Raw genomic sequence first — 27,415 nt, 5'->3', positions numbered from 1 at the left:
GGGTAAAAAGGTGATGATAATATGGTGGTAAACTGGTCTTTCTTGTCTCCATAGATTGGGACCAGAGGAAGATCTGAGAAGATCAGAACATACAACTACCCACAGGATCGGGTGACTGACCACCGGATAAGCAGATCAGTGCATCACATTGAAAAATTCCTGTTAGGGGACGAATTGCTAGATGAAATGATAAAATCCCTGAGGGAATATGCTGATTATGAATCTTTAATGGAAATTATTTCAGCAAACGAACAAACAAAACTTACCTGAACTTTGTGCTTTGCCAAGCCCTGGTATGAATGCTTACCCAAATCAGCTGCACAACAGCTTGCTGCAGCATCATACAAAAGGTATAAGTGGCTTTTTAGTTCATGAAAAAGGACCATCTCCTCACTATTTATAGTCAGTTCTTCCACTTGTTGAAGTAGAAGACTGTAGTGTCTTTGTACTAAAACATTGTTGTTACAGTGTTGAAAACTTAAAGTAAAATGACTGAGTACAAAGTGACTGCCGGTTTTGTATCCTCCAGTGAAAAGACACTGCTACTCCACTCTCAAAAGGGATGCAGAAAAAAATGCATTATTTCATGCTTCAGGCTTCATCTAAGTCATAGCCTAAAAGCCAGGTCGTTAAAAAAACAAACAAAAAAACTACACACAAATTACCCTGTTTTTTCTGAATAATTTTATATAAAATGGTTGCTAAATGCCCTCTACAAATCCAGACAAGATGTAAATAAGAATTCTTAAGATTTTGAATGGGGTTGAGGAGTAAAGGGTTATTTTAAAATACTTCCTTTATGTCTTTTTCCTTCATCCACTCCTTTGTTTCCTTTGGCTTCTAAATAGACAGCTAAAATAGACTTCGAGATAAGTCTTTTCTTTTCTTGAATCCTTAGAGTATTTCAGTTGCAGTTTGACATCCAGTCTATTTCTTAGTTGTCGGTTTTAATTACAGAAATGTTAAATTGGGTGTGGACTGTTTTTCCTTTTCTGTGACTTTCAGCTATGTGTATAAACAGTCTGATTTGTACGTGTGAAGGAAACCTTGCTTTTCTGATCTACTAACGTACAGTTGTATACAATTAAATAGTGGATATATGGGAAGCATTGAATACATGTTTGCATGCAGTGTATATTTAAACACTGTAATATGACAATCTGAAACCAATAGTGTAAAAGATCCAAAATGTTATTACCATACTATATCACCATGCATTGCATATATAATAAAATCTATAAGCCAATGAAAGAATCATATCCTGAGTCAGGGCTGTCCAACTTCTCACAAATTGTTAGAGAGAAGTTCAGGCCGGACAGCAGGAAACATTACTTTATGGTTAGGGCTGCCAGGCTCTGGAATGGGCTCCCAAGTGAGGTGATACTCTCTCCTACCTTGGGGTCTTCAAGAGGAGGCTGGACAGATATTTGACTGGGGTGATATGACCCCAGTACCCGTTCCTGCCCAGGGCAGGGGGTCGGACCTGATGATCTCTTTAGGTCCCTTCCAACCCTAAGCACTATAATACTAAGTCATAGGCCAAATTTGGTCATGGGCCAAATGCCCTATGGGCTGCACCATCATGGACTGCGTGCCCAGGGCCACACCAGGATGAATCCACAGACCTTTGGGCAGTATACCATGCAGCCACCTCCCACCCATGTGGGTGTCCAACCCCACTGCTGCACCACATGCCCATGTGGGAGTCCCCTTCACGCCGCATGGAACTGCATGCCCATGCAGCCCTAGGCTCATCTTGAAATTAACAGTGTAGTTTTTCTAAAAGGTTAGGAAATGGATTTGTTTTGGATGCTTTGGATAGGAATGATCTTGCCTCAGGCAGGGGGTTGGACTAGACCTCTGGAGGGCAGTTCAAGCCCTACTTCTTTCTGATTCTATAAATCCCCACACTGCACTGTCCTTTCACCTGAGGTGAGACAGGAAGTGGAAGCTGGGAGGGAGAGGGAGCCTGGAGACTCCAGTTGCAAAAACAGCCAGGGATAGGAGGAGTGTTAGCTGGCCTGGTAGCCCAGGCTGCAGCTTACCCTCAATTGGACAGCCCTATCCTAAGGAAAGGTGTAGCTATGGGTAAAAATATTTACTTCAGATTTCTGTTTAAAGAGTTCACCATGACATAGAATAAAAGCAAACACATGCAGCAGTGTTTGCTAAATGTTGCTTATACAACTGGACAATGTAGTGCTGCTTCTGTAGTCCAGCGAGTGGGACCCAACGTGGGAGGGTGCTGCTGCTGCTCCCCTCAGACAGATTGTGCTGCCCTCCACACCACCTCCCCTCTGGGGTAGAGCCGTGGTCTGGCATGCGAGCAGCTGGCAGTAGGAAGAGATGAGGGCAGCACCCCCCTCCTTCCCCTGCCCTGATCCATTATTCCTTGTGCTACTGGCAACACGGCTGGCACAGGGGCTCCAGGGGGCACTGGCAACAAGTCTCGCCACCCCACCGCACCCTCCCACGCTGGGTCCCACTCGCTGGACTACAGAAGCAGCTCTTGTCTGTGTCGGTCTGGCCAGGCTGCAGCCCCATTGTCCAGTCCTGAGAAGTGTGGTCATGCCCACATGCTTCTGCACTGCATGCTCTGGATGTTGAAAAAGTTTGTGTGACTTGGGTAGGTGAAACGTTGCTAGTTGATGCTTTTTGGCATATCGTGTGCGTAGGCTGTGTTTTCGTGGCAGCAGTGCCCAGCACAGTCTGACAATTTAGACTTGCTTAAAGTTCTGTGGTAGATCTACTCATTCAGCCTTACCATCTCTGTTATGCAAATAAGTTTGGGGTCTTCTAATTGGTCTGGCAGCATAACTGTTACTGCCTGACCATTTTCAAATTCCATCCCATTCTCTGGCATCTGGGATGAAGAAACGATTTTTTTAAAACTGTTTTGTGTCTTCATTCTTATTTGGGATACAGTTTCCTGAGCTGTGAGATGAGTCTGGCCCCTGGCACACGTTACATCTGTTGTGTGATTCATGGGGGTTGTGTGTGTCAAATGGTATTATGTAAATAGCTTTATCTATCACCCAGCAGAAGGCATTGTTTTCACAGACTTTCTAGAAAAACAAAATGAATTGGGAATTTTATGGATTGCTTTGTCATCCCATCCTCTCCCAATGGATAGATGGATAGTAATAAAACTACAAATGACCAAATTATAAGGAATCTGGTCGTATCCTACCTGACACCATATGCCAACCTGCTCATTCTTCCATTTGTTAAAGCTAAGATAAAAATAAGGAAATGCTAATGGGAACATCCCAGACTGATGCATCCAAAAGCAAATGGGAAAAAATACTCTTTTTTTTTTTCCCCCTTTTCGGGTGAGGGGGGAAGAAGGATAAAAGGAAGGAATTTTACCCCCAGTCAGATTGGTAAAGACTGGGGATTTTTGCCTTGCTCTGTCGGGTGTGGCTGTCTACCCAGGACCATTTGAGCATATATTGGTGATTCTAATATTAATAAAGCCTTAATCTGTCTGTCTGTCCATAACACTTTATTTGCACTCTGATTGGCTCACTCAGAACACGAATACAGTGTTGGGACGGGAGGTGGCAGCACAGCAGAGTGCCACCACGATGGCAGGGAAATGAGGGACAGAGGCCTGCTCCTCCCATCCCCCCATTGCCGCTGCGTTGACCCAGGCCCGCTGCTCTGTTCTCCCGCTGTGGCGGTGAGGAAGCGGGGAGTGGGCCCAGACCCCAAGCAGGAGGAGGGAAGGGGGAAGCGGGCCGGACTCAGGGTGGGGGGGCGACGGGGGAGGATGACATCGCCCCCCCCCCGTTATTCTTGACGGGCAGTTGGCTAGTATTTTATAGAAGCAGGACATCGGCTGCTGTGGTTCCTCTGCTTTGCCTGTGGCAGGTTAGGGTGTTACATCTGCATTGCGTCAGGGTTGAGGGTAGTCTTATGTGGAGTTTAGATTATGATTGAACAGGATGGTTTGGATACCAACAGTCTGCCTCAAGCAGGACAGTGGCCTAGGTCTGTGGTGGTCAACCTTTGTTGTACCAGGCCCCATTTGTAAATATCTGTGACCAGTCCCGACCCAGTGCCCCTCACTGTCAACCTACTGCCCCCAGCTTGTGGGGCACACAGGGAGACCCCAAGCAGCCCCTCGGAGGTGGAGCTCTGCCAACCTGCCAGGGAAAAGTCACCATTCCCCACATTTTTCTCCAGTAAAGGAGAATCCACTTTTAAAGTTTGTTCACCCCCCTTTCATATATTTTCATGACCCACGTTTGGGTTGTGCCCCACAGGTTGAGAAGCGCTGGCCTAGGCAGCCTCTGGAGGGCCTTTCCAGCCCTGCTCAGAAACCAGCTGATGGGAGCCTGTGCCCTGCCTGCTACCTCTGCCTCTCAGCCGTGGGGTCCTGACCCAAAAGTGGGGGGCAAGAGTACAGGAAAGGGTTACGAACAGACTTGAAAAAGGGACCAATCTCCATTAAAGGAGAAAAAAAGTGGGAAGCGGTGGCTTTTCCCTGGCAGGCAGCCGGAGCCCCAACCTGTGAGTGGCTGCTTGGGGCTCCCCATGCCCCACACACTGCGGGGCTGGGGCAGGGACGGGCCGTGGATGTTAAGAAATGGGTCCTGGTGAGAAACAAGCATTTAGTGAGAGCCTCCTCCCCCGGGCGCTAGGACCAGCTCGCGCCAAAGCGAGGAGGGGGGGGGCGGGGCTTCCCGGGCTGCTCCCCCCCGCCTTCCGGTCCCGCGCTCGGGGCCCCGCCCAGGCGAGCGGCGCGCCGCGGCGGTTAGGGCCGGGCGAGGCCGCAACCCCGCGCGCGCGCTCTTGCTCTCCCTCCTTTTTTTTTTCCCTCGCTCTGAGTCTGCAGCGAGGTGGCTCCGCCCCCCCGAGCGCCGCCATTGGCTGCCGCGCCCCAAGGCCCTCCGATTGGCGGGCGGCCTCGAGGCACCGCCTCCCATTGGCCGCCGGGCTTTCAGGCACCAAATTCAAAGTTTTTAAAAGTACCCGGCAAGCGAGCGCGGTGTGCGGAGCTTCTCGGCGCCCGGCGGGTGAGCCGGGCGGGCGCGCGCGGTGCGGGGCCGCTCCCCCCAGCGGCGGGGCAGCGTGGGGGTCGGGTCGGGCTGGGGATGGATGGATATGTGGGGGTCGGGGTGCGGTGCGGTGCGGTGCGGTGTGGTGTGGAGTGGAGGGGGGAAGGCGCTTCCCGCGCGGTGGCGGATGCCGCTGGGGCGCGGGTTGCGGGAGGGAGGCGGGTGGGGCGTCCCGCGCTTGGCGCCCGCGGCCATCCACGTCCACCCCGCGCCCCTGGGCATGGGGGGCACCGGCGCGAGCACGTGCGGGGCCCTCGGCAAGCGGCTCCCGGTCCGGCGGCAGGGCCCCGCCCTCCCCCCCCCCCCCGGGGTGCTGTTGAGCTAGCCCCAGGGGCGCGCTGCCCCGGCCCCGCTCGCGGCTGGCGGGTCGGGACCCCGCGCTTTGGGGCTCGGCCTCTCCGGGCTGCTCCCGCCTGGGCGGGCGGGCGCCGACCGGCCCCGCGGACGGGAAGCAGAGTTATCCCGCCCAAAATGTCTCTTCCCCCTTGGGAGGGGGAGTTGAGAAATGACCCTGCTTCTGGCCCAATTGCCCTGCACCCTGGCGGGATGATGCCAAGTGATTTGAATGATCAAAGCTAGGGTCTTAGTTTCATGGCTAGGAGGTTCATACTCATCCAGAGTCCTCAGCCAGATCCAGGCCATGAGGCTGCTTGTGGGCTGGATCCAGGCTCTGGAGCTGTATGGCCTGGACTGACCCCACATGCTGGCCCCAGCCTGACATGTGCTGCACTCAACATGTGGTCAGTCCAGGGCCTGGCTGCATATGGTGCCTTGCCTGGCTGGCCCAGCTCGCTAGCTGTGGCATGCATGAGCAGCCTGGGGCCTGACTCACATCAGCCCGGCAGGGTGCTGCAGGCAGGCTGGGTCCCTAACCCCCATGCTGCGTGTAGTGCGGGTCTAGCTTGTGTGCTGCATGCAGTAGGAGCCCCAGAGTGGGGCCAGTGTGTGCCGCACATGGTTTGCAGGCTATGCCTGCAGCACAGTCCCAATCTGGCCCAGCAGCCCTCATCTGGCCCATGGGGCTGAATGAATTTGACACCCCCGATCTACACCAAGGACTCCCATATGCAAAGCTGAATAAGTCAAGGATTTTATTTCTTCACACTCTGGTCAACATAGCTATGGCAGCAGAAGTCTGCAATGTAGCCTTAAGTGGTCTTAAATACATGCCCTCCAAACCATGTGGTGCCCTTCTGGAGTACAGCTTCCATAATGTGTTATGTAATTTAGATGAGGATCTAAGGGAGAGGATTTAAATATCCCATGTTATTTCTTGCAAGAATCAACACCATGTTTACTCGAATATAGCTGAGCAGCCGGGAGGCAAAAAACATGCCCTATTTAAAACCACAATTTTTCCCTCCCTATTGATCAGAAGGAAGTGGCAGGGGGCGCTTGGGGAGAAAAATTCCAAGATTAAAGTAGCCGCTGTTCAGCACACTTCCACCACCATCTTGGTAGGTCCTTAATTATAAGACAACCCCTCCAAGGATTAGACTCCCTATATGGATAATGTGTACATTTGATATAATTTTCCAGGTATATCATCTAATTATTGCAGGCTTGTATTGAATTTGTCCCCCTCCCACTGTTACAGTAGGGAGAATAAATATTGGGGGGGGTCACATAGCCCCTTTTCCCTCTGCTCACTCCCAACTTTTTCCCCTTGCAGTCCCTTCCCTCCTTTATTGTCAGACCCTGCTTTCCCTAAGCTCATGGAAGTGAGAAGAAAATTCGAAAAAACTGATCTTGAAGTAAACACAGCAAGTTGCATATTGTACCTATAGACTTAGTTTATCCAGAATTGATGCATTTTATCTTTTTTCTAATTGCTGCAAGTGTTAGCACAGGGACTCCGTAGCACAGGGACTCCACTTTTAAGCAGCAGATTTATACATATATAATACAAACTATATATGATATTAGTCCAAAGCTAAAAGGTTCATGATTTACTGTATAGCTCATTGAGTGGGGCCCCACCAGCCAACAGCATTTCAATCCATGGTGACCCCATAGTTCAGCACTGTTTAGTATGTGTATATCGTCTAGCTACAACCCACAAAGGATCCATGTGCTAACTAGTCCCCACTCATGACTGGAACCAGAGATCCTCCAAAAATGTGTATGCAGATGAGGTATAGGCAGCCTTGTCCAGCTGTATCTCATCATGTGCACCAGGCTGAGAGAGGGGCTGACAGAGGGATTCTGGGTGCACAGTTTGGGGCCTCATTTGGTGATGTTTCCCAGAACTTTACAGCTGCTGAAGAAACGGGAATCGTTGGAAATGAGAAAGAGGTGCAGCTGAGCTGTAGGAGTAAAGAGGAAGTTGAAATGTATTCAGTGTAGCGGTTCACCATGACTTTGAAAAAGAATTGGTGCTGATGGGGACTGAATGCAATGGACACTATTGGAACTTGCTCTGGGCTCTGATTGGCAGCATGGTATACTTATTTTCACCACAGCCAAGGTAATGCAATTAAAATGGCTGTGTGTAGCAGGGAGGGTTGCACCCTTGTCTGCTTGTGGACCGGACTCCCTACGAGACTCATAATTAGCTTCCTACTGCCCAACTTCCAGTGGGAGCATCCCAGCTACATGCTGACTTTATGGAAATGGGAGATTCCTCCCTAGCTTGCTCCTGTGGCCATATGGCTAAGGGCAAGCGAGACTCGAGGGCATCCGAACCCCAAACAGTCCAGAAGATATAGTAAGGCAGCAGCCCACAACCTTTTAATACTGTAGGTTGGCATGACCCAGTTGCGGTCAGAGGTAGGTGGGTGGGCATGGATCTAGCTGCCTCCACTCTTCCCTAGCAGTGGAAGGGGGAAGGGCCCACAGCCAATGCTTTTCCTCATGGTGGCATGGGGAGAGCACCCTCAGCTGGTGGTCTTCTACATGACAGCATGGGAAAGGTAATGCTGCTGAAACCCCACCACCACCAAAGCTTCATGTCTGCAAGCTGGATCTAATGGCAATGTGGGCCAGATTTAGTTTCTAAGCCCTGCATGGCATTTAGTATTCTGTGACAAACTGAAATTACTCATCCCTGTAATATGCATGGGAAAATAGGCTTTTGTGTAATGTAATATTAGGGGTGCATCGATTTTGGGGGGGGGGGGGGTTGATACCAATGACCAATTATTAACCAGCCATATCAGCCAATGTGATTGCTGATGTGCAGCCTGGCAGCTTGGAGAGCAGTGTCCAGCTGGTAAGTCTGGGGCAGGGGGGAGGGAAAGGAAAAGGGGGGGCACATAGAGGCCTCCACAGTGAAGGAGAGAGTGGGGCTGGGGTTGCAGTAGGTGCTGCAGAGCCAGTGCAGGGCACGGGACAGAGCCACAGCTTGTCCAGAGGGGTGGGGGTGGCTCCCGCCACTGCATGCATCACCCCCTCACCCCAGGGGAGGCATAGGGGCATGTGCCCCTCAGTTTTGTCCATGGGGTGAGGGTGGGCTGCGTGCTTGGAGCCAGGGGCTGCTCTGGCCTCTTCTCAAAAGGGGTGGGGGGTTTGGGCCCAGGCTGTGGGCAGGGGCAGGGCAGGTTGTAGCCGTGCTGGGAGGGGGGGGCTGTAGTTACCCCAAAATTCACCATAACCCTGCTCCCAGCACCACTGCCACCTGCCCCATCCTTGCCTGCCCACAGCACAGCCTGGGCCCAGCCCCCCCACTAGGAAGAGGCTAGTGCAGTGGGCAGCCTGCCCTCGCCCTGCGCACAGATCCGGGGGTCACATGGTCCCCATTCCTCCATGCAACGGCAGGAGCACACTCCCCAGACAAGCAGCTCCCCTGCAGCTCTGTCCCAGGGCTCACCCTGGCTGTGCAGCCCCTGCCCCAGTCCCACTCCCTCCCTCACCACAGGAGTCTTGATCTGTGTCCCCCCACACCCCTTCTTCCCCCATATAGACTTACTGGTGAGATGCTGCTCTCCAAGCTGCTGGGCTGCACTCCTGGCTGTGTGCATGCTGGAGCTGTGCATGTGCATGCAGCATTTATCAACAACATTATCAGCCACATCAGCCAAAAAAAATGATTGCCAATAATGCCAATTTTCCTTTTATCAATCCTGATAAGATATAGAGCAATATATCCGTGCACCTCAATGTAATATTAATAAAAATAAGTTAATATTATGGAATCAAGTCTATTTTTCATTGTAAGCACTTAATATTTAAATCAAAGATGAGGTCCACACCCATTCAACGTTGTGGGGGAAAAGCTCCTCATCTTGGATTTGAGTACAAAGCAGAGTTGGCAGCAGGTGATTGCTGTCTTTCCAATTCTGGCCCTGAGCCTGGGTCAAGGCCAGAGTCACAAAAGCAGCATCTGTCTGTTTCCCCTCCCTGTGCCCACTTCCATCCCCCACCATCTCCCACAGCTTCTTTCCCTTCTCCCCCACTGCTTACTGTCGAACTCCATCTCCAGCCCCTGCCTGGCCACGTAAATATGGTAGTCTAGCTCTCAGATGGCACTGTATGGCCAGAGCTTGTGTGTATTCTGTGCCCAGGAGGGAATGGAGCCAAACCCACACCAGACAATAAGCAGGTGGGGTGGAGGTGGGAAGAGACTGCCTCCCGTCTGGCATCATGTGGCGCCAGCACAGGCCAGAGCTGCCACCCACTTTGCCTACTAGCAGAGCCAGAGACCTGAGCATGGCTCGCCCAAGGCCTGCTGAACAGGGGTGGGTGGGAGGGCTTTTTCTACCCAGCATCTCACTGGAGATAGGGAGATGCAATTTGCCTCTGCAGGCTCTGATCTGCACTTATGTCCTGGCCTCTGCTGGCAGGCAGTGCTTGTGGCCTGCAGAGCTGGACTGCATCTCGCAGGCACCGTGTGGGACGCTTGGCAGAAGTAGCTCCGGCCATCTGGCACTGTGCAACTGACCCCGAGTGAGCTATTCTCTGATGTTGACAACTCCAGCCATGGGGCAATGCTGAGCAGGCAAATAGGGCTACTTCTGCCTAGTAGCCACCGGGGCCCAAGCACAGCTCATCCAGCCCGGCCTGATGTGTGTGCTTATCCCCACTCTCTCCTCTCTGGCTCCCAGGAACCCTGATGACTGGATGGGACAGGCTCCATCCCCTGCCCCCACAGCTGTGGATGCAGCCAGCAGGTGCTGGTTGCGGGTGCAAGCAAGCTGGGGCTGGGGATTGTGCATGTGTGCGCATGCACATGTGTGCATGTGTGGCCCTCAACAGCTCACCAAAACTTGTCAAGTGGCACTCCAGCCCAAATATTTGTTCACCTCTGTGTAAAGGCCTCTGAGGAAGGGAAGGTAGTCTTTTGATCATTTTTGGAGTTTTTCTGTAGACGGTGAATTTCAGAAAAATAAATGGACCAAGAAGTTTGCTATCATATTAAGCATGTAAAAGTTAAAAGGTTAAATAATAATTATATTTATACTGTTTATTTATACATTTGCCATTTACCTCCTGGCTCAGTGCTGCCTCCTGTCAGGGGAGTGGCCCCCAACAAGGATTACACTGTAAGTGGCACAGATCCAGGCTGCAGCATCGTGCAGCTGCTGCGACACGAAGGTAGCTTGTGGTTACCAGTGGGAGTATAGCCAGGCACAGTTGTGCGATGGACCCACAGTCCTTAAATAGGAGTGAGCGCAGTGGTGGGATTGTCATCAGGTGCCATGGGCAGGCTGCACAGAGACAGGTTCCCCCACATAGCACCCACAAGGGCTCCTGTCTCCTGGGACTGGTGGTCCTCCAGCCCAGAGCCACAGGCCACTTGTCCCTCCTGGCTGTCCCCCAGTGGTGGATGGATGTGCTGCGCAGGATTGTGCTTGAGGCATCCACTTGTGGGCTGAGCACCCTCTTCCAGGAGCCGCACCAGGGCAAGCCCTCAGGTGGGTGGGAGGAGCACGGTTCCAACCTGGCTGCTGACAGCATCCAGATGGGGAAGGGAACTGTGGCAGCTGTCAGGGGTGGGTGGGAGGAAAGAACTACTACCTGGGACTTGAGGCATAGTTGGCTTGGAGGCACTGGGCATGGTGCGGCTGTCCCAGCAGACAGGAGCTCCTGTGGATATTGTGTGGGAAGGGGTTCCTGGCTCCATGAAGCTGACACCCAGTGGCAGCTGTGCTGCTGTGCTTGTTTGTATTTAAGACCTGCTGGCTCTACTGTTCAACTTTTACTGTGCTCTACTCCCTCAGGTAACTGCTAGTTACCTTCCTCTGCAGCAGCCACATGATTCTGCAGCCTGGATCTACACTGGCACCTGGGCAGCTCCTGCTACAGCTGCTTCTGCAACAGCAGACAGTGCAAAGCTGTGGACTCCGCCAGCCTGCACTGCCACTGTTGGCACCACTGCCTGCCCACTCCCACACTCAATGTGTGGAGCCACAGACTTCAGTCCTGAGTGGTAGCAGAACTCGATGCAATCCCCACGCTGCCCTGCTCCTCTGCTGCAGGACTATATAACCAATATACTTAAAGGAGTTTAAATGGGTAATTTTTAAAACAATATTTACATCCCTACATCAGATACAAGGAAAACTGGAGCAAATGGTTGCCAATATAAAATATGTACTCTGGTTTTGTGTATGCTTTGGGTATAGATGTTTAAAGAAGGATGGAAGCCAAAAAGTTTGTTTGCAATAGTGTGTGTGGATTAATGTAAAGAAGATTTGCTGTTGTTTTCCCCTAGTTAAACACTGCTATTTTTTTTGCAGGATACAACCAATAAAATAATGAAAGCAAATCTTAACCATTCTATCAAAATGAAATGCGATTTTAATTGTAACCATGTCCATACTGGATTCACCCCATTAAAGCCTGATGCAGCAAAGATGAGAGTAGAAGAATCCTGTGCTTCAGATAATGAAATGGTGACTTGTAAAGACTGTGCCAAAGAGTGTCATAATCTACTGCATAATACAAGCCCAAGAAATCTAGACCTGAAAACTGAAGGAAGGCCTGTACATAACAAAGAAAACCAGCAAGTACTGTGCAGACTTGGGGAGGATGCCCATGAAATGGAGACACTGGAAAACAGTAGGATTAATGAGGACAGTGGTTACTCCTCTATGTTAAGCACCCAAAGTAATGATCCAACAGACCATGAGGACAGTATACCATTGGCAGGAAATATCTTTGATACACCAAAACACTATCTTATAAAGAACCAAAGCCGGTTGCAGCTTCCAAAAAAAACCTCGCTGCCAGTTACTCATTTTGAAGAATTAATTTGCTCAACTTTGAAAAAGAGTGGTAAAAGAAATCTTGGCACCTGGGCTATTGTGGACAGAATTATTTCCAGGGAAAGCATTGGACTTCAGAATCTAATTGGCAGAAAAATGGGATTAGATAGAATAGACATTCTCAGTGAACTCTTCCGAAGGGAGTTCAGACATCTTTTAGCAAACATCTTAAGGCATCTTGATGAGCTGGACTTAATAAAGTAAGTTTAATAACTTTCTGACTTTAATTGTGAAAGTGAATAGAGCGGTGGTACTTCAGACTGTAGTTTCTGAGCTAGGAGTACCCCTTGAACATACCACTGCTGATTTTCACAAAAAAAGAATATTGAACCTGTTTTACTACACTGATTAGTCTGTTCTGCAATCATGACTAATGCAACATATGCTTACCTTTTCTAAACTATTCTTCCCTATTGTACTGTATAAATATTAACTAATGTTTTGGTTTATTTGTTGGGGTTTTTTTACTTTTAACTGGACAGTGTTTTCTGCAGTTCAGCTGTCTGTCTCTGTTTCAGGAGCTCCATGAACAAATGCAGGAGCTCATGGAGCTCCTGAAACAGTCTGAGTAGAGAGGTAGTAAGGTATTTTGGAACCATAAAGGATATTGCTGTTTGCTAAAGCACATGACTTCTGCATTTTAGTCAGTGTTATGCTTTGTACTAATAATTTTGAAAGCATAAACTTTTAGCATATGTACATTTTGTATAGGGGTGATATGCCCTTTCATAGGAAAATCTTCATGAAAAACACCTATCAAAGAGGGGGTTTTCATTTACTCCTATAAATCAATAGTTTGCTAGCCAGTTTCAATACTGAAATAATTGCCTAAAACAGTGAAAATAGAAGTTTGCCACAATATAAACACGTTTGATTTTGTCAGAGAAATAGAATACCTTAGGAGTTAACACCTCAGTCCTAGTTATGAAACTTTATTTTTCTGACTTTTGCTTCTTTTATTAATTCTTCATGAAAAGAATAAAATGACAATATTGCCATGCTGAATCACCAGCAAATTGTATCTTGCCACCTACGTCCGTCCCCCCGGCCGCTTCTGTTATAGTTTCCTTTTGTCTGCTTAAATGATAAGCTCATAGGGAGGGGGACCTGTTACCTTTTATATTTGTGCAATGCCTAGTATATTGTGAGTTCAGAATAATTTAGTGTCTGGGTTATTCTGTTTCTTGAAGAGGGGTACTTTTTTATTACTAGATTTGAGAACAATTATTGAGCAACAGTTTTTCTATTATTTCCACATGATGACTAAAGTGCTTGTGTTTTCACTACAGTGTTGCGAAAGTAAGCACAACATGGAAGAAAATTCTGCAACAAGACAAATGGGCTTCCCAGCTGTATAGTAAAGCAGTAAAACACATATCTGTAAGTTCCTACCTTTGATGGATTTTTAATCTAACTCAGAAGTGCCTGACCTGTTGTATAGGCACTGCTTGCAGTCCTCAAGGGTAATGCTATTAAGGAAATTCCTATTTGATTATAGTTGGAAATGTATTCACTGTACACTTTGCAGTGGTTAAATTGAAGTGCCCCTAACTTCTTGTGAAGATTAGAGGTTCTGTCAAGTGCAGCTGTAGATATAGAACCTCTAATGAAGCCTTTCATGAACATTCATAGATTGTAAGGCTGGAAGAGGCCTTGGAAGATCATTAGGTCCAACCACCTACACTATGTAGGAAAGACAACTGGGGTCAGGTGACCCCAGCAAGGTGACCATCCAGTCTCCTGAAGATTTCCAGGGTAGGTGATTGCACCACCTCTGGAGGGAGCTTATTCCACAGTCTGAACACCCTAACTGTGAAGAATTTTTTTCTAATGTTGAGCCTGAAACAGTCTTCCAGGAGTTTGTGGCCATTACTCCTGGTTTTCCCCACGGGTGCCCTGGTGAACAGTTGCTCACCGAGCCCTTGATGTACTCCCCTGATGTAGCAATAAGCTGCTTCCAAGTCCCCTCTCAGCCTTCTCTTTTTCAGGCTGAAGAGTCCCAGGTCCCTTAGCCTTTCTTCGTATGGCTTGCCATGCAAGTCTGATCATACGAGTAGCTCTTTTCTGGACTCTCAAGCTTTTCCATGCCTTGTTAAAGTGCAACACCCAGAACTGGACACAGTACTCCAGCTGCGGTCTCACCAATGCAGAGTAAAGCAGAAGAATCACTTCCTTGAAAACATGTGCTGTCTTTTCTCGCAAGCAGTGGTTCCAAAGCCTGTCTGCCTGCTGCATTGCAGAAGAAAGAGAGAGTAGTTCTGATCCCTTTATTTGGCTGTTTCCCTGTGGGCCTCTGATAGGCCTGGAAATTTTGACTGATGCTGTTTGTGCCTGGGACAGTATCTAGCAGCAGATGGTTCTGTTCTTCCTAGGACAACCACTTGGGGACTCCAAAATAGAGGAAGTAGAGAGGAAACTTGTTGAACAACCTGTTATGAAATCTTGGCCCTGGGCAGATGTCCTTCCAGCAGTGAATGAGAAGATATGTGCCTTTTCATATGCTTCAAAAATAAACTTATAAGTAGTAACTATTTATAAGCACTATAAAACAAATTACTTCCTGGTATGTGAGCATGCACTATGAATAGGATTGGCAGGATTTGATTTTTGTTGATAAACATCAATTTCACCTCATACTCACAGACTGACAAAAAAAAATCCATTGTTCATAATTGAAACTTATAGAAAGGGGATGTAAGAAAAGTGGCTGATTGTGTGTGTGTGATGTCAGGGGGAGCAGTCCTACAGAACTGTGCAGACTGTAGTTTAGACTGCAACTCCCAGAAGCCCAAGAAGACTGGGAACAAAGGAAAAGGAAGTAACAAAGTGGACGAGGGAGCTATGGTCAAGCAGAGCTGGGACTGATGGCAGCTCTGCCATTCAGCTGGCAGCAGTCCTACAGTAGTTACATTTGTCATGAATAAATTGCTTGCCCCCCACACCCTTAATTTCACTCAATCCTGAAAATTTAAATTGATAAAAATCTAAATACTTAAAAATAAACATCAATATCATCCATTGAAATTATTTTCTAATATAGAATTCTGCCAAGCCTAACTATGAAGTATGCCAGAGGAGAGGGCTCAGTGCTCCAGTTTTGCAAAGTATCTATGTTTTTGTAAAGCTGGCCCTTTGAAACATTTCAAATGCCTTTGAAATGTTTCCACTGTTATATTTGTCTGCCCACTGACAGATGGCTCTACTGAAAAGCACTCCTTGACAGTCTGCTTCACTACCCCTGAGTTTGCAGGGTAGAGAAGAGGGGGTGAGAAGAGCTGTGGGATGCAGTAGACTCCTGTTATGCCCCTTACCTGGCAAGTACTTTGCTGCATGAAACCACAGTGATTTAGCAGGGGTTGTGTGGCAGGGGCCTGAAGGTCTGTCTAACTGAAGCACTCTGTTTTTTAAGTGCTTTAAAGTGTAGCTGCATTTTGAAGAATCATGTATCTGTCTTCTGGCTTTAGATTCTTAGCCCTAGCATTAGGGGCTGCTCAGATTAACATCAGGTACCAGTAGTCTCCATGACTGTCAGCTAGGTATCAGGAAGGCATCTTATACCAGCCATGCCTAGCATCCAACAAGTTTATGAGAGATAGTAAATACGAGATCCAATTATGTTACCCTTGGTGGACTCTTTATTCAAAAGACTAGGCATTTATTCCTGAGTGGTGCAAAGGAAATGGAGCAGGCTAGAGAAGATACCATAAAAGGTTGTGACCTCTTGTTTTGAAATGTTGACCTCAGGCTGAAAACACTGGACACCATTGATACAAATACAGGTCCCATTACATTTGCTTCTTTCTTTGCTAATCTTGTGTGCAAGTCTGGAACATCTGAACTAGAAGTTTACTTGTTAGGACAAAAAGAATCACAAGCATTCCTATCTATCACAACAGAATTTCAAGAAAAGATTCTTTGGAGAGATTTAGAAGTTTACCAGGATTAAATTGCAGTTTGTCTAAAGGAAAGGATTTTTGTGGGTGATATGTTTTATTGGACCAATGCCATGGTTGGGACAGATTTAGTCAAGCTTTTGAAGAAGAATGTACTGCATTCAAAAACTTGTCTAAGTCAGTGATTCTCAACCAGGATGCCATGGCACTCTGGGGTCCCTTGAGGTTCTTTGAGAGGTGAGATCATAGAGTGCCACACAATGTTAGCATTGTTGGGTGTGGAACATGATTCACAAGATAAAACCAGGCATAATGTTAAAAACATGCTGACCTGTTATATAATCTTTCTGAGTCGGTATTTTCTGAGGGGTGCTTTGAGTCTAAAAAGGTTGAGAACCATTGCTCGAAGTCTATCCAAACGATGCAGTTGGCTCAATAAGAGAGATCACCCTCAAAAAATCCTTACCTCTCGCATATTTCCCAGACCATCAGAGCTACAGCATCATTCCTGCACTACCATGATTTAAACGTCTAAAACCATTGTTAATTTGGAAATAACTTGCAATATAATTGAAGATTTTAATGGGCTGGCTCGCATTCTCCTGTGCACTTAATATTGTAATTGTGGTAAAGTGATCAATTAGCTAACTATCCAGACTCAGAAATATTGGAAATCTAGTGGCCAGAGAAAGGCTTAAGAATACAACCCCTTTACTCTTAAAGGCACTCAAGTCATTTTACGTCAAACTAAGTTGTCAAAGAGAAGCCTTGTTAAATTTTAACCTCCTTTTACCTCCCAACAGGACAGCAATGCAAAACCCTCAGAACATGCTGCAACAAGGGAATATGTTCTGTGTCGAGCGGCTTTAGCTTCTGTTCAGAAAGCAGTACCTCCAAGCATTTCATGCAAGAAATCATCCAGAGCCAAAGCACCCAATCAGAACAGCCCTCACAGCCGACTTGTGGAGTTTTCTGAGGTAACTTGGTCATTTGTTTTCATCTTCAACTATGGGCGTGCTGTCAAGCATTTTCAATATCTAGATTTATCTGACATCCAAAACAGACATTTCTGACTTAATGAAGTCTGCTGGGACTATTGTTTGGCCACAAATTCAATTTATTATCCATTTAGAAATGTTTTTGAGATTTAACTCAGTTGAATAAGTTTCTAAGTTTTAAAAGTCCACAGTAAAGTTTCCTCACTAGGCAGAGGTGTCCCTAACTATTAATAAATTGAGTTACTGCTTTCATCAAGTTGTGGAAGTAGTAATATTCAGTACATTTTTTCTTTGGCTATTGCCACATTTTTGCTGCTTTTTAGCGTTTTGCTGATGATTTTTTTGCTGTTTTTTTCCAAATGAACTGCAATATGATTTAATCTGTTTCTTGTGAAAATAAAAGTATTTAAAATAGTGGTGTACATGTTATTTTAGTCAAACATGCAAAGATATACATGACTAGCAAACTTTTTTTCACTCAAATGTAATAGTTCTTAGCCAGATTAAAGCTACCCTGTATTTGAAAACTCGTACAAATAAACATTACTTTATAGCTCTAAAAATGTGAAAGCATTATTAGAAACAAGAGTATTTGTGACTTAATTAGTTTTCATTGTGCAGGCAAGAGAAATGTGTTATTTTGTATGTGTGTGTGCATATACGTACACACACGCACACACACACACATGCGTATAAAGAAAATAACAACAGGAAAACTGGATTCTTAGAACACTTATCTTTGATACCACTGACATAAGAAATGTGTTTACATTACACAGATATGAATTTTCAGGCGTGGTCAGTGATTTGGAGTGCATCTGTTTTTAGGCTAAGTGCAGACCGTCAAAAAGCCTGACACTGAAGCAATTCAACCTTTGCAGGTTAGTCTAAGCTGTATAGACTGAACTCGTAAGCAAGTGAACATTCACTTTTGATTCTGGAAATGCAACTACATGCCTGCAGTGGCACAGGTCAGAAGCCAGGGAGTGCTAGAGTACACCTCCGTGCTCTGTTGGAGCAGACAACTTGGCCAAAGCTACCCTGCCCACTTGCCACGGGGAGGGTTTACAGGGGAGGTGAAAAGCAACTTGGGAAATTAAACATACACTAGTATAAGTGATCATAAACTGGTTCAAATCTGTAACAGAACAGAAGTTCAGTATACATGAACCACTTTCAAAATGGCCAAAACTGCTTTAAAATAAATAGGGGTGGATGTACTATAACTGATTTAGGTTAAATCAGTTTGTTGAACTTCTGTCCCAGATCTCCTCCAGATTCAAGTGAACTCACAGCCCTCAACATCCCAGGATGCTTTGCACCTCCCCTGCAAACCTCACTTCACAAGCTTGGCCCAAGCTCTGTGCTCCAGCAGAGTAGGGAGACGTGCTCTAGTATCTCCTGGCTTCTGGCCTGGGCCACTGCAGACATGTGACTGCATTTCCAGAATCAAAAGTGAATGTCTGTTCACTTGCTTATCAGTTCAATCTGTGCAGCTTAGACTAACCTGTAAAGGTTGAATTGATTCAGCCTCAGGCTTTTTGACTGCCTGTACTTAGCCTATGATAGCTAATCCAGGCATTACAATAGTAATAATTTAAAGACTGCAGTGAAAGCCAAACAGTTCCCTGTTCCTGATTACAGGACCAATGTTATCTTAAGATCGTCTCAAGTAGCCCATCAACATGTGTTTTAGGTGGATTAATCTCCATAAAATCCCCAAAAGAGTTCCTACCTAAGTCCCAATTTGTGTGTTGATAATTTATCTTCCAACAGAAGGGGGAGATATGACTGCATTATGTCCCTAACTGTTACAGAGCAAGGAAAGAAACTTGGAATGGTATATATTAATTTATTCCTGTGATTTTCTTTTTGATAAAAAAAATTATGTACACTTTCTTAATAGGCTGCCAAGACCTTGAAAAACACTGAGAGCCTTAAAGTCTGCAGTCGCTGTGGCTCACCAGCAAAATATGACTCCTATCTACAGAGGGCAACATGCAGCCGTGAAAGCTGTAACTTTGACTTCTGCACCAAGTGCCTATGCAGCTACCACTGTGCCAGAGACTGTATGAGTAACAAGCCTGTGAAATCTAGCTTTAATCTAGGACCACTTCCCGGCACCAAAAAAAGCAAACAGCATTTGCGGAGGTTGTGACCTGTTGTGCTCGTAGTAGTGACAAGTGGACTGGAATGGTTAATTCCTACTCAGAAGGTATCCTGAAAAAAAAGTGAACATGGAAGCGCTTCTTGTGAATATGTACTTTTAAAAAAGAAAGTTGAATGTATTCTAGAACGATTTCTTAGTTCTACTCAATTTTAAAACTTTGTCCAATTCAAAATGTATTTTCCTGATTTATACATTTAAAAGAAAAAAAATTGGTATGGATTCTACAGCATTTTTTAAACAGTTTTCTAACCTATCAGTCCTAATCTGCAGTGTCCCTATTTTTTAAGTTATTTTGGGAATGTAGTCTTTAGTGTCTTTAATTAGCATTTTTCAATGATAAGAGGGGAGAAAAGAGCAACATGTTTTTAGAGAATGAGTATATTTTTATAATTGTTGCTTTTGTTACCACAGAATTGTCTTTTTAAAAGTTTGCAGTGGGAATTTGAATGTGCACATTAAGGAGGTCTTTTATATAAGAAAAATAAGTTATGGTGGGCCCTTGATTATAAGGAGCTGTCTGGGAATTAGTCATCTGCCTACGGTTTAAAATTTGAAAGTTGACAACATCAGCTAATCTAATGATTTACCTGGAATTAATCTTAGATTTAGTTGATATTTCTTCATTTTCCTTCTTGTAAGATGAAGAAGCTGCAGACTGGGATAAACCTGTTACCATACCCTTCCCTACCAAAAAGTAAATTGGGATAATAGATGGCATTACCAAAAGAAAATCACATTGGTTTGATTTTCCCTTTTCCAATAATTATATTTTAAAATTCTGTATATATTTGTAAATATTACTTTAAATATTTTCTATGTGTCTTCTGTGTTGTGACTGTGAAAATAAATTATGCGTTTTCAAGATAATTCATGAAAAAACTCTACAATTCTTGATTATATTACATCGTTTCTAGAGTTTAATTCTAACCCTTCTGCACTGCCCAGTCCCTACAACTTCAGATTTTAAACCAAGACTCTACTCTATTTTTTGTATAAAACCTGTTAGATTCAGTCCTGTGGTGGGCTGCTTATAACTTCAGGGAAGCTAGTGGAAGTTACTAAGTACTGTCACATCCAAAAAAAACAAAACATAATAGGTGGCAGATATACTGGAGGCTTAAAAGTTAGCACCATAAACTATGTAGACCTAGACTACCGGCTGACTTAAAGTATAATTTGGCTATCTCTGCAGAGACTTTTTCATTGCCCTTAAATGCCATAAAATGGCCAGTTTTGAAGCAAATAAGCTGTAATTATCCGGGTATTTGCAACAACCTCTGGGCCCTTACATCTTGGCTAGATAAATAACAGGTATTAAGAAGGCAACCCAGTAAGTTCAACTGGGCACATCTACACTAGATGCTGTACTCTACATTAAAGCAAATTACTACATTGCAGTGCACACATGCCGATGCTTATTGCACAGTAATTTGCTCTAATCACAAGTAAATTTGCTATCTAAATATAAGCAAATTTCCTCAGGAGTAATTACTGCGCAGTATGACAAGTGTAGACAGCCAACTGGGAGCAAATGTGCTCTCAGGCAACAGAGTGGGAGATTGCTCCCTACCCCCAGGCACTTGCTGCTGCTGGGGGAGGCTCCACCACCAGAGCCAGGGCTATCATAGAGCAGAAGCTGGGAGCTCCCTGCTGCTAGGGCAAGGGTACATTATCTCCATTCAGGCTCCAGTGGTGGAGCCTGTCTTGGCAGTAGGCAGCTCTGAGGGGCAGGGAGCAATCCCCCAGCCCCTGCCAGGAGACAACTGTCTCCTGGCCCCCTGCTCCCTGCCAGCCCCTGGGCTAGCACTCAGGGAGGGCTGCCCTAGAACGCCCTTGGCTGCTGTAAGGGGCCAGTGCAGAGTTGGTGGGGTCAGGAGCAGACTGCTGCCATGAGCAGTAAACCTGCTCCTGTTTCCCCACAAGCGTAGATGCCCACCTGGGTTGGGTTTACTCAGATAAATTACCCTAGGGTAAACCCATCCCAGAACATTCGCATGTGTAGATGTGCCCACTGAATCTAATTTTTTCCTCCTCTTAGATCTGTCCACAGAGCAATATCAAAATGCTACATCCCAGCTAAGATAATGCTCAGCCTTTTCACCCCTTCATAGTAGCAACAGTTTGCATAGTGTAAAAGATTGACTATTTATTGTTAGAAACTGGTTATTACAGCTAAAGCTATGATGGTTAGAACACAAGTGATTGCTTGAGCCTGTCTACACTAGTACTTTTCATCATTGCAGCTCTGTCTTTAGAATGTTTTTAAGCATAGATTAATTTTCCTGGACAAAGCAAGAGGGGTTTGCATGGGAGATGGCAGCTCAGGGAGGAAATACAGAAACTTGTATTCAGTCCCATTTGCCAGGTAAGGTACAGTGCTTTAGTGAATATAATTATTACAATATTATACATTACTAGGCAAGGTATTTCTGAAAGCTTGTTAACTTCCTACAATGTATCTTGGCCCTCCACCTTTATGTTGTGATGCTTTTATATTGGATTCCCAACTTCCTAATGGAATAAATGTTTTGTCTTGGCTGCGACCCCTTGCTCCTACAGAACATTTGGCATGTTTGCCCAAAACATTTCCATACCTATTTTGGAAATCAATTTTATGAAACATGGAGCCTTGAGCTTCATGGTTTTTTCAGATGTCCTATTTCCAGTCCCTGCTAGACCAGCAAAGTACAAGGAGAAAGCCAAGACACAGAAATGTGTTCTTAGTAGCTAATATCTTCTGCCTCCTGCATGACTTTGCAGCAGTCGTTCCTTCCCTCCTAGCTACAGTGTGGATAAGGACTTGGACCAAATTGATTTAGTGGGCACAAGTGCAGAGGCACCACAGGGCTATGAGGTAGATATGCCTACAACAGTACTTCCTGCTGTCACAGAATTGTCGCTGAGGTAGCAAGGATGCCACAGCAAGTCCTTCCACGAAATCTGGCATGTCTTGGACTCCTGTTTTGGCTGCAAAGTATATAATATATTCTAATGGTCTTAGAATTTCCTGTAGCTTCCTGTTAATGAGCTAGCAAGGATGCCATCAAATATGGCTTTTGGATCCCTGACGTTAAACAAAATCTCTTCTGCATAATTCCATTTAAAAATTCTACCATTCCCAACACATGCAATACTGCTGCTCCCAACCTCAGTCTCATATCAACTGTAGTCAGAATAAATATTTAAGAGGGGACCTCACCAACTTCACAGTCCTAGTAAACTGAATACTTAGCATGTAGCGAGCAAGTTAAAAAAGATAATTTTTGCCATGTTATTCTACCAGTTCTCAGATTCTCCTCAGCTTCAAAGGGAGTTTCAAAGAACATAGATAATGTTCCCTGACTGATTTTGACTCAGACTGATTCCTTTGACCTAGAAGGTCCATCCTTACATCTTTTACCTTTGCAATACAGACAAAAAGCATGTCATCTCAATTTGTTGCTGACCCTGTCTGAAAGACAAGTCAAAGAGATCAAAAAAAAAAAAGGAAAGGTTTTGTGATCTAGTTTATTGCTCCCAGAAGAAAACAAATTATCCATCTGACAAAAGGGAACAGAAACTCAAGAAATTCCTAAGTACCTTTTAGAAAATGATGATTACCTTAACCCATCCTCAGCAACTAGAATGAATGGTAGGTGATTCATAGATAGTAAGGCTGGAAGGGACCTTGGAAGATCACTGGGTCCAGCCCCCTGTACCAAGCAGGAAAGACAACTGGGGTCAGGTGACCCCAGCAAGGTGCCTGTCCAGTATCCTCTTAAAGATTTCCAGGGTAGGAGATTGTACTACCTCTGGAGGGAGCTTATTCCAGTCTGGACACCCTAGCTATGAAGAAGTTTTTTTTCCTAATGTTGAGCCTGAAATGGTTTTCCAGGAGTTTGTGAGCATTACTCCTAGTTTTCCCCAAGGGTGCCCCGGTAAACAGTTGTTCGCCAAGCCCTTGATGTACGCCTCTGATGTAGTGGTAAGCTGCTACCAAGTCCCCTCTCAGCCTGCTCTTTTTCAAGCTGAAGAGCCAGACCCCTCAGCCTTTCCTCATATGGCTTGCCATGCAAGTCTCTGATCATACAGGTGGTCCTTCTCTGAACTCTTTCAAGCTTCACTGCATCCTTGTTAAAGTGTGATGCCCAGAACTGGATGCTGCACTCCCGCTGTGGTCTCACCAATGCCAAGTAAAGTGGGAGAATCACTTCTTTGGTTTTGCTGGAGATGCATCAATTGATGCATGCCAGGTTATTGTTAGCCCTACTGGCTACAGCGTTGCACTGCTGGCTCATGTTCACGCTGTGATCAGTTATTAAGCCCAGGTCCCTTATATTTGTAGTACTGGTCAGGTTGACATTGCCAAGCCTGTAGGTGTATGGGGGTTTGTTTGTCCCCAGGTGGAGCACTTTACATTTCTTGACATTGAACTTCATCTGGCTCCCATCTGCCCAACATGCAAGTCTCTGTAGGTCTGCTTGTATCTGCAGCCTATCTTCATGTGTGACCACGCTTCCCCATAACCTGGTGTTGTCTGTGAACTTGGCCAGTGAGCTCTTCACGCGCACATCCAAATCATTGATGAAGATGTTGAATAGCACTGGACCAAGCACCGACCCCTGTGGGACACCACTGGCTACTTCCTACCAAGATAGACACAGATCCGTTCATTAGAACTCTTTGGGTCCTACCCCACAGCCAGCTTCCTACCCACCTGACTGTCTTGCAGTTAAGTTCACAGTCTTTCAATTTTCTTGCGAGAACATTGTTGGATACCCGATCGAAAGCCTATTGGAAGTCGAGGTATATAATCTCAATGTCCTCCCTCTTATCCAGATGGCAAGCCACCTGATAGTAAAAGGAGATGAGGTTGGTAAGACAAGACCTGCCTACAACAAAGCCATGCTGGTTGTCATTTAGAATCCTACCTTCTGCAAGCCTGTTGCATATAGACTCCTTAATGAATTTTTCCAGGATTTTCCCTGGGATAGAAGTTAGGCTAATTGGTCTATAGTTACCCAGGCCCTCCTTCCTCCACTTCTTAAAGATGGGCACAATATTGGCCCTCTTCCAGTCTTTGGGGACCTCGCTGGAGCACCATGAATTTTGGAAGAGCTTTGCCAGTGCTTCCATGATGACTTTGGCCAGCTCCTTCAGCACACTCAGATGAAGTTAATCCGGTCCTGCTGATTTATGTGTGTCCAATTTCTGTAATTGATCACACACCAGTTCTACAGCAATAGTAGGAAGGCAGTCACTTGAACCCTGCTCGTTCTGTACCCTAGCCGACGTAATTTTCCCCTTGGCCTTGTGGAAAACCGAAGCAAAGTAGTCATTCAGGAGTACAGTTTTCTCCTGAGTGCTAGTGACTAGCTGTCCTGAGTTGTTGAACAATGGCCCCACACCACTCGTTTTCCTCCTGTTTCCTACATACTTAAAGAAGGACTTCTTGTTGTCCTGGATTCCCGTTGCTAATTTTAGGTCAGTCGCCACCTTAGTTTTTCTAATCTGAGCCCTACAAGTCGGGGCCATAGCTATATAATCCCCCTTGAGAGCTGTCCCTAGTTTCCATTGACTGTATGACTCTTTCTTCTTAAGAGGACCGTGATTTCCCTGTTTAGCCAAGAGGGCTTCCCAGCCCTTTTGCTACATTTCCTCCACATGGGAATGGACTTGTTTTGTGCTTCAAGGATCATATCCTTTAGGAACGACCACTCTTCATGCACTCCTTTTGCCTGATGTAGAATGTTTCACATTCGCAGCTGAATATTTAATCCCTAGTAATGTAATGATGCTATTGTACATATTTACCAATGTAATCCTTCTTCCAGAGAAAGCCTTTTCTGCTGTATCCTTGTGTTGTGACTGTGAAACATGGAGGGAATAAGAGAAAAAAATGTTATCTGAAAAATTTCTTGGACCCCACCTGTTCCATAATCAACCCTGACCCTGGCTGACTAGTCCACATACACATTCTCATTTGTGGGTGTGTCTTACACCTCTGAAATTTTATTGAAGACCTTTTTCTTGAGCACCATGTAGCATGCTCTGTCCCACCCCTTCCTTGTGTCCCCTCACTCACCGGATAAAGGGTGGTGCACACTTCCTTTTTTCCTCTCAATGCCTGGTTAGAGAGAGAGCATCTTCTGGGTCATAATGGCTTCAAGCTTTTGGAAACACTTCAGACCTTCACTTTTTCTTATTTTTTGTTTTCCTAATACCGTTGCCTGTCTAGGACGTTTTTGAAAGTTGTTGATTTAGGAGCAGCCTTTTGGTTGTGACTTAGTACTTTTTTTTGGTATGCCCTTCCCTGATCATCTCCATCCCCTGACCTTTGGAAAGATGTTATAAGGCATTGTGATTTTGTGGTATCACCTCCAAAAAATTCTGGTTGGTTCACTCAAAATCTTTTTTCTTTTCCACTTCAACACAGATAGGGCATTTTTATTTTCCAGTTACGTAGCCCTATCTAGAGTCACACATCTTCTGGGCTTTTGGCCATGCCCTTCATTTCTAGCTTGACTCCAATATCTGACAGCCATTCAGTATTCTTTTTCTACCTTGGGGGAAACCTGCATTTCTAACAGGTGCTCAATCTATCTAAGAACAAGGTAAGAGAAGGGATAGCTAAAGTTGCTCCCAATTAGTCACTCAATCAGTCATTTTGCTGCAAAGATTATTTCATATATGGCACTGAATGCAGCTGATACCACAGCCAGAGTCATTGCCATGATGGTAATGATACTCAGGTCTTGTGGTTACAACATTTTGGCAGTCCAATAGAATTGGGTTACTGTAGTGGACCTGCCATTTAAGGATACAGAGCTAGAGGACAACTTCTTGCTTATCACCATTGGTTGCCATTACACTGGTGAAGACTACCTCCCATCCATGGGAGCCACCTAAAAATTGTGATTCCATTGGCAGAGAAACCTAGTTGCACCACAGTTTGGGGGGGCAGAAGAAAATCCTGTGCCATTCACCTGCCCATCTAATACCTCTTAGCCCTATTCTACCTGTCATGGTTCCATGCTACCTCAGACCAAGTGGTCCTAGATGTGGTAACAAATAGTTATTCTATTTAGTTTGAGTTACTATCTAGTCACAGGCCCCTTTTCCTATTACTTTTCAAGGAGTCTTCTTATGAGAGTCTGCTGAAGAAAGAGGTTAGCCCCTTTCTGGTGGTGGGTGATGTAGAAATTTTCCCTGTATTTCATGGGAAAGGGATTTTCCACCTGTTACTTCCTGGTTCCAAAGAGAAAAGGAAATTGGAGGTCAATCTTGGACCTAAAAACACCAACACATCTGCAAGCGTATGTTCAAGATGGTCAGTCTTGATAATCCTCTCCTTGCATCAAGAAGACTGGTTTGCACTTAGCTTGTCAAGTTCTTACTTCAACATTGCCATAAGACACTTGTATATGAAGTACCTCAGGTTTACTCTGGGTTAGAGCCACTACTTACTAGCGCAGGTGGTAGCCTTCTGGCTCTCCACCACCTTGAGAGTTTTCACCATGGTTTTGATTTCAGGTTCTCCTGTTTTCCTGGTCAGACATTCTTGGACACTGCCATTAGTTTCTTATCTGTTAACTTGCAATGGGGGGAGAGTTCTCCACCCAGATCTTTACTCCCTTCTAACCATAGAAAGGATCATCTGTGGCTATATCAGGTAAAGCAATCCATCTCAAAGGTATTCTCATTAACAGACAGGACTCAACCAGACACATTTACCTGGAAAGGTGGATCAGGTTTTCATCCTGGTGCCAGGTAATGAATATCAACCTGGCCAGCTCTGTCATACCAAATACACTTGATTATCTATTGGACCTTATCTTACTGTCAGTTCTGTTAAAATCCACCTGTCAGCTGTCTTGGCATTTCATCTGCCAGTCAATGCTTGGTAGGTATTTTTTCACCCAACAGCTCTGAGGTTTCTCAAGGACCTGGCTGGGGCCTTCCCTAAAGTAAAAGACCCAATTCTACAATGGAACCTGAATTTGGTTCTAACATTGTAAATGAGAGCAACCTTGGAGCTTATGGGAATGTCTCCTATCTTTCTATGAAAACAGCTTATCTGCTAGCAATTGCATCAGGTCGGGGGGGG

General features: G+C 45.7%; 2 protein-coding genes across 4 annotated transcripts in view; both read left to right on the top strand.

The window, feature by feature from the left end:
* Window positions 1–3,488, top strand: part of MTRF1L (mitochondrial translation release factor 1 like) — a 30,160-nt gene extending 26,672 nt beyond the window's left edge. For both annotated transcript variants that reach the window (XM_019488303.2, XM_014605561.3), the window contains one exon: window positions 55–3,488. In XM_019488303.2, the coding sequence (XP_019343848.1) occupies window positions 55–270 (216 nt within the window). In that variant the 3' untranslated portion in view covers window positions 271–3,488. The remainder of the gene's footprint in view (window positions 1–54) is intronic.
* A 92-nt stretch (window positions 3,489–3,580) lies between these two features.
* FBXO5 (F-box protein 5) lies at window positions 3,581–20,196 on the top strand. 2 transcript variants are annotated; one of them, XM_014605560.3, is made up of 5 exons: window positions 3,581–5,021; window positions 11,741–12,468; window positions 13,558–13,648; window positions 16,965–17,138; window positions 19,066–20,196. In XM_014605560.3, the coding sequence occupies exons 2-5, from the start codon at window positions 11,759–11,761 to the stop codon at window positions 19,315–19,317; spliced, it is 1,227 nt and encodes a 408-aa protein (XP_014461046.1). In that variant the 5' UTR covers window positions 3,581–5,021; window positions 11,741–11,758; the 3' UTR covers window positions 19,318–20,196. The 2 variants fall into 2 exon arrangements, with proteins under 2 accessions (XP_014461046.1, XP_059570132.1); XM_059714149.1 differs by lacking the exon at window positions 3,581–5,021 and adding an exon at window positions 11,073–11,516.
* Window positions 20,197–27,415: the final 7,219 nt, after the last annotated feature.

Source organism: Alligator mississippiensis, chromosome 1 (assembly GCF_030867095.1).
Source record: "Alligator mississippiensis isolate rAllMis1 chromosome 1, rAllMis1, whole genome shotgun sequence".
NCBI classification, from domain to species: Eukaryota; Metazoa; Chordata; order Crocodylia; family Alligatoridae; genus Alligator; species Alligator mississippiensis.
Note: the sequence above shows the minus strand (reverse complement) of the source record. Positions and strands in the feature narration are given on the sequence as shown.

Excerpts from the sequence above, each read along its gene's own strand:
- FBXO5 (XM_014605560.3), top strand. The coding sequence starts at position 11,759 with ATGAAAGCAAATCTTAACCATTCTATCAAAATGAAATGCGATTTTAAT. Across the intron at positions 12,469-13,557 it reads GATGAGCTGGACTTAATAAA|TGTTGCGAAAGTAAGCACAA; the intron begins GTAAGTTTAATA and ends TTTTCACTACAG. Across the intron at positions 13,649-16,964 it reads AAGCAGTAAAACACATATCT|GACAGCAATGCAAAACCCTC; the intron begins GTAAGTTCCTAC and ends ACCTCCCAACAG.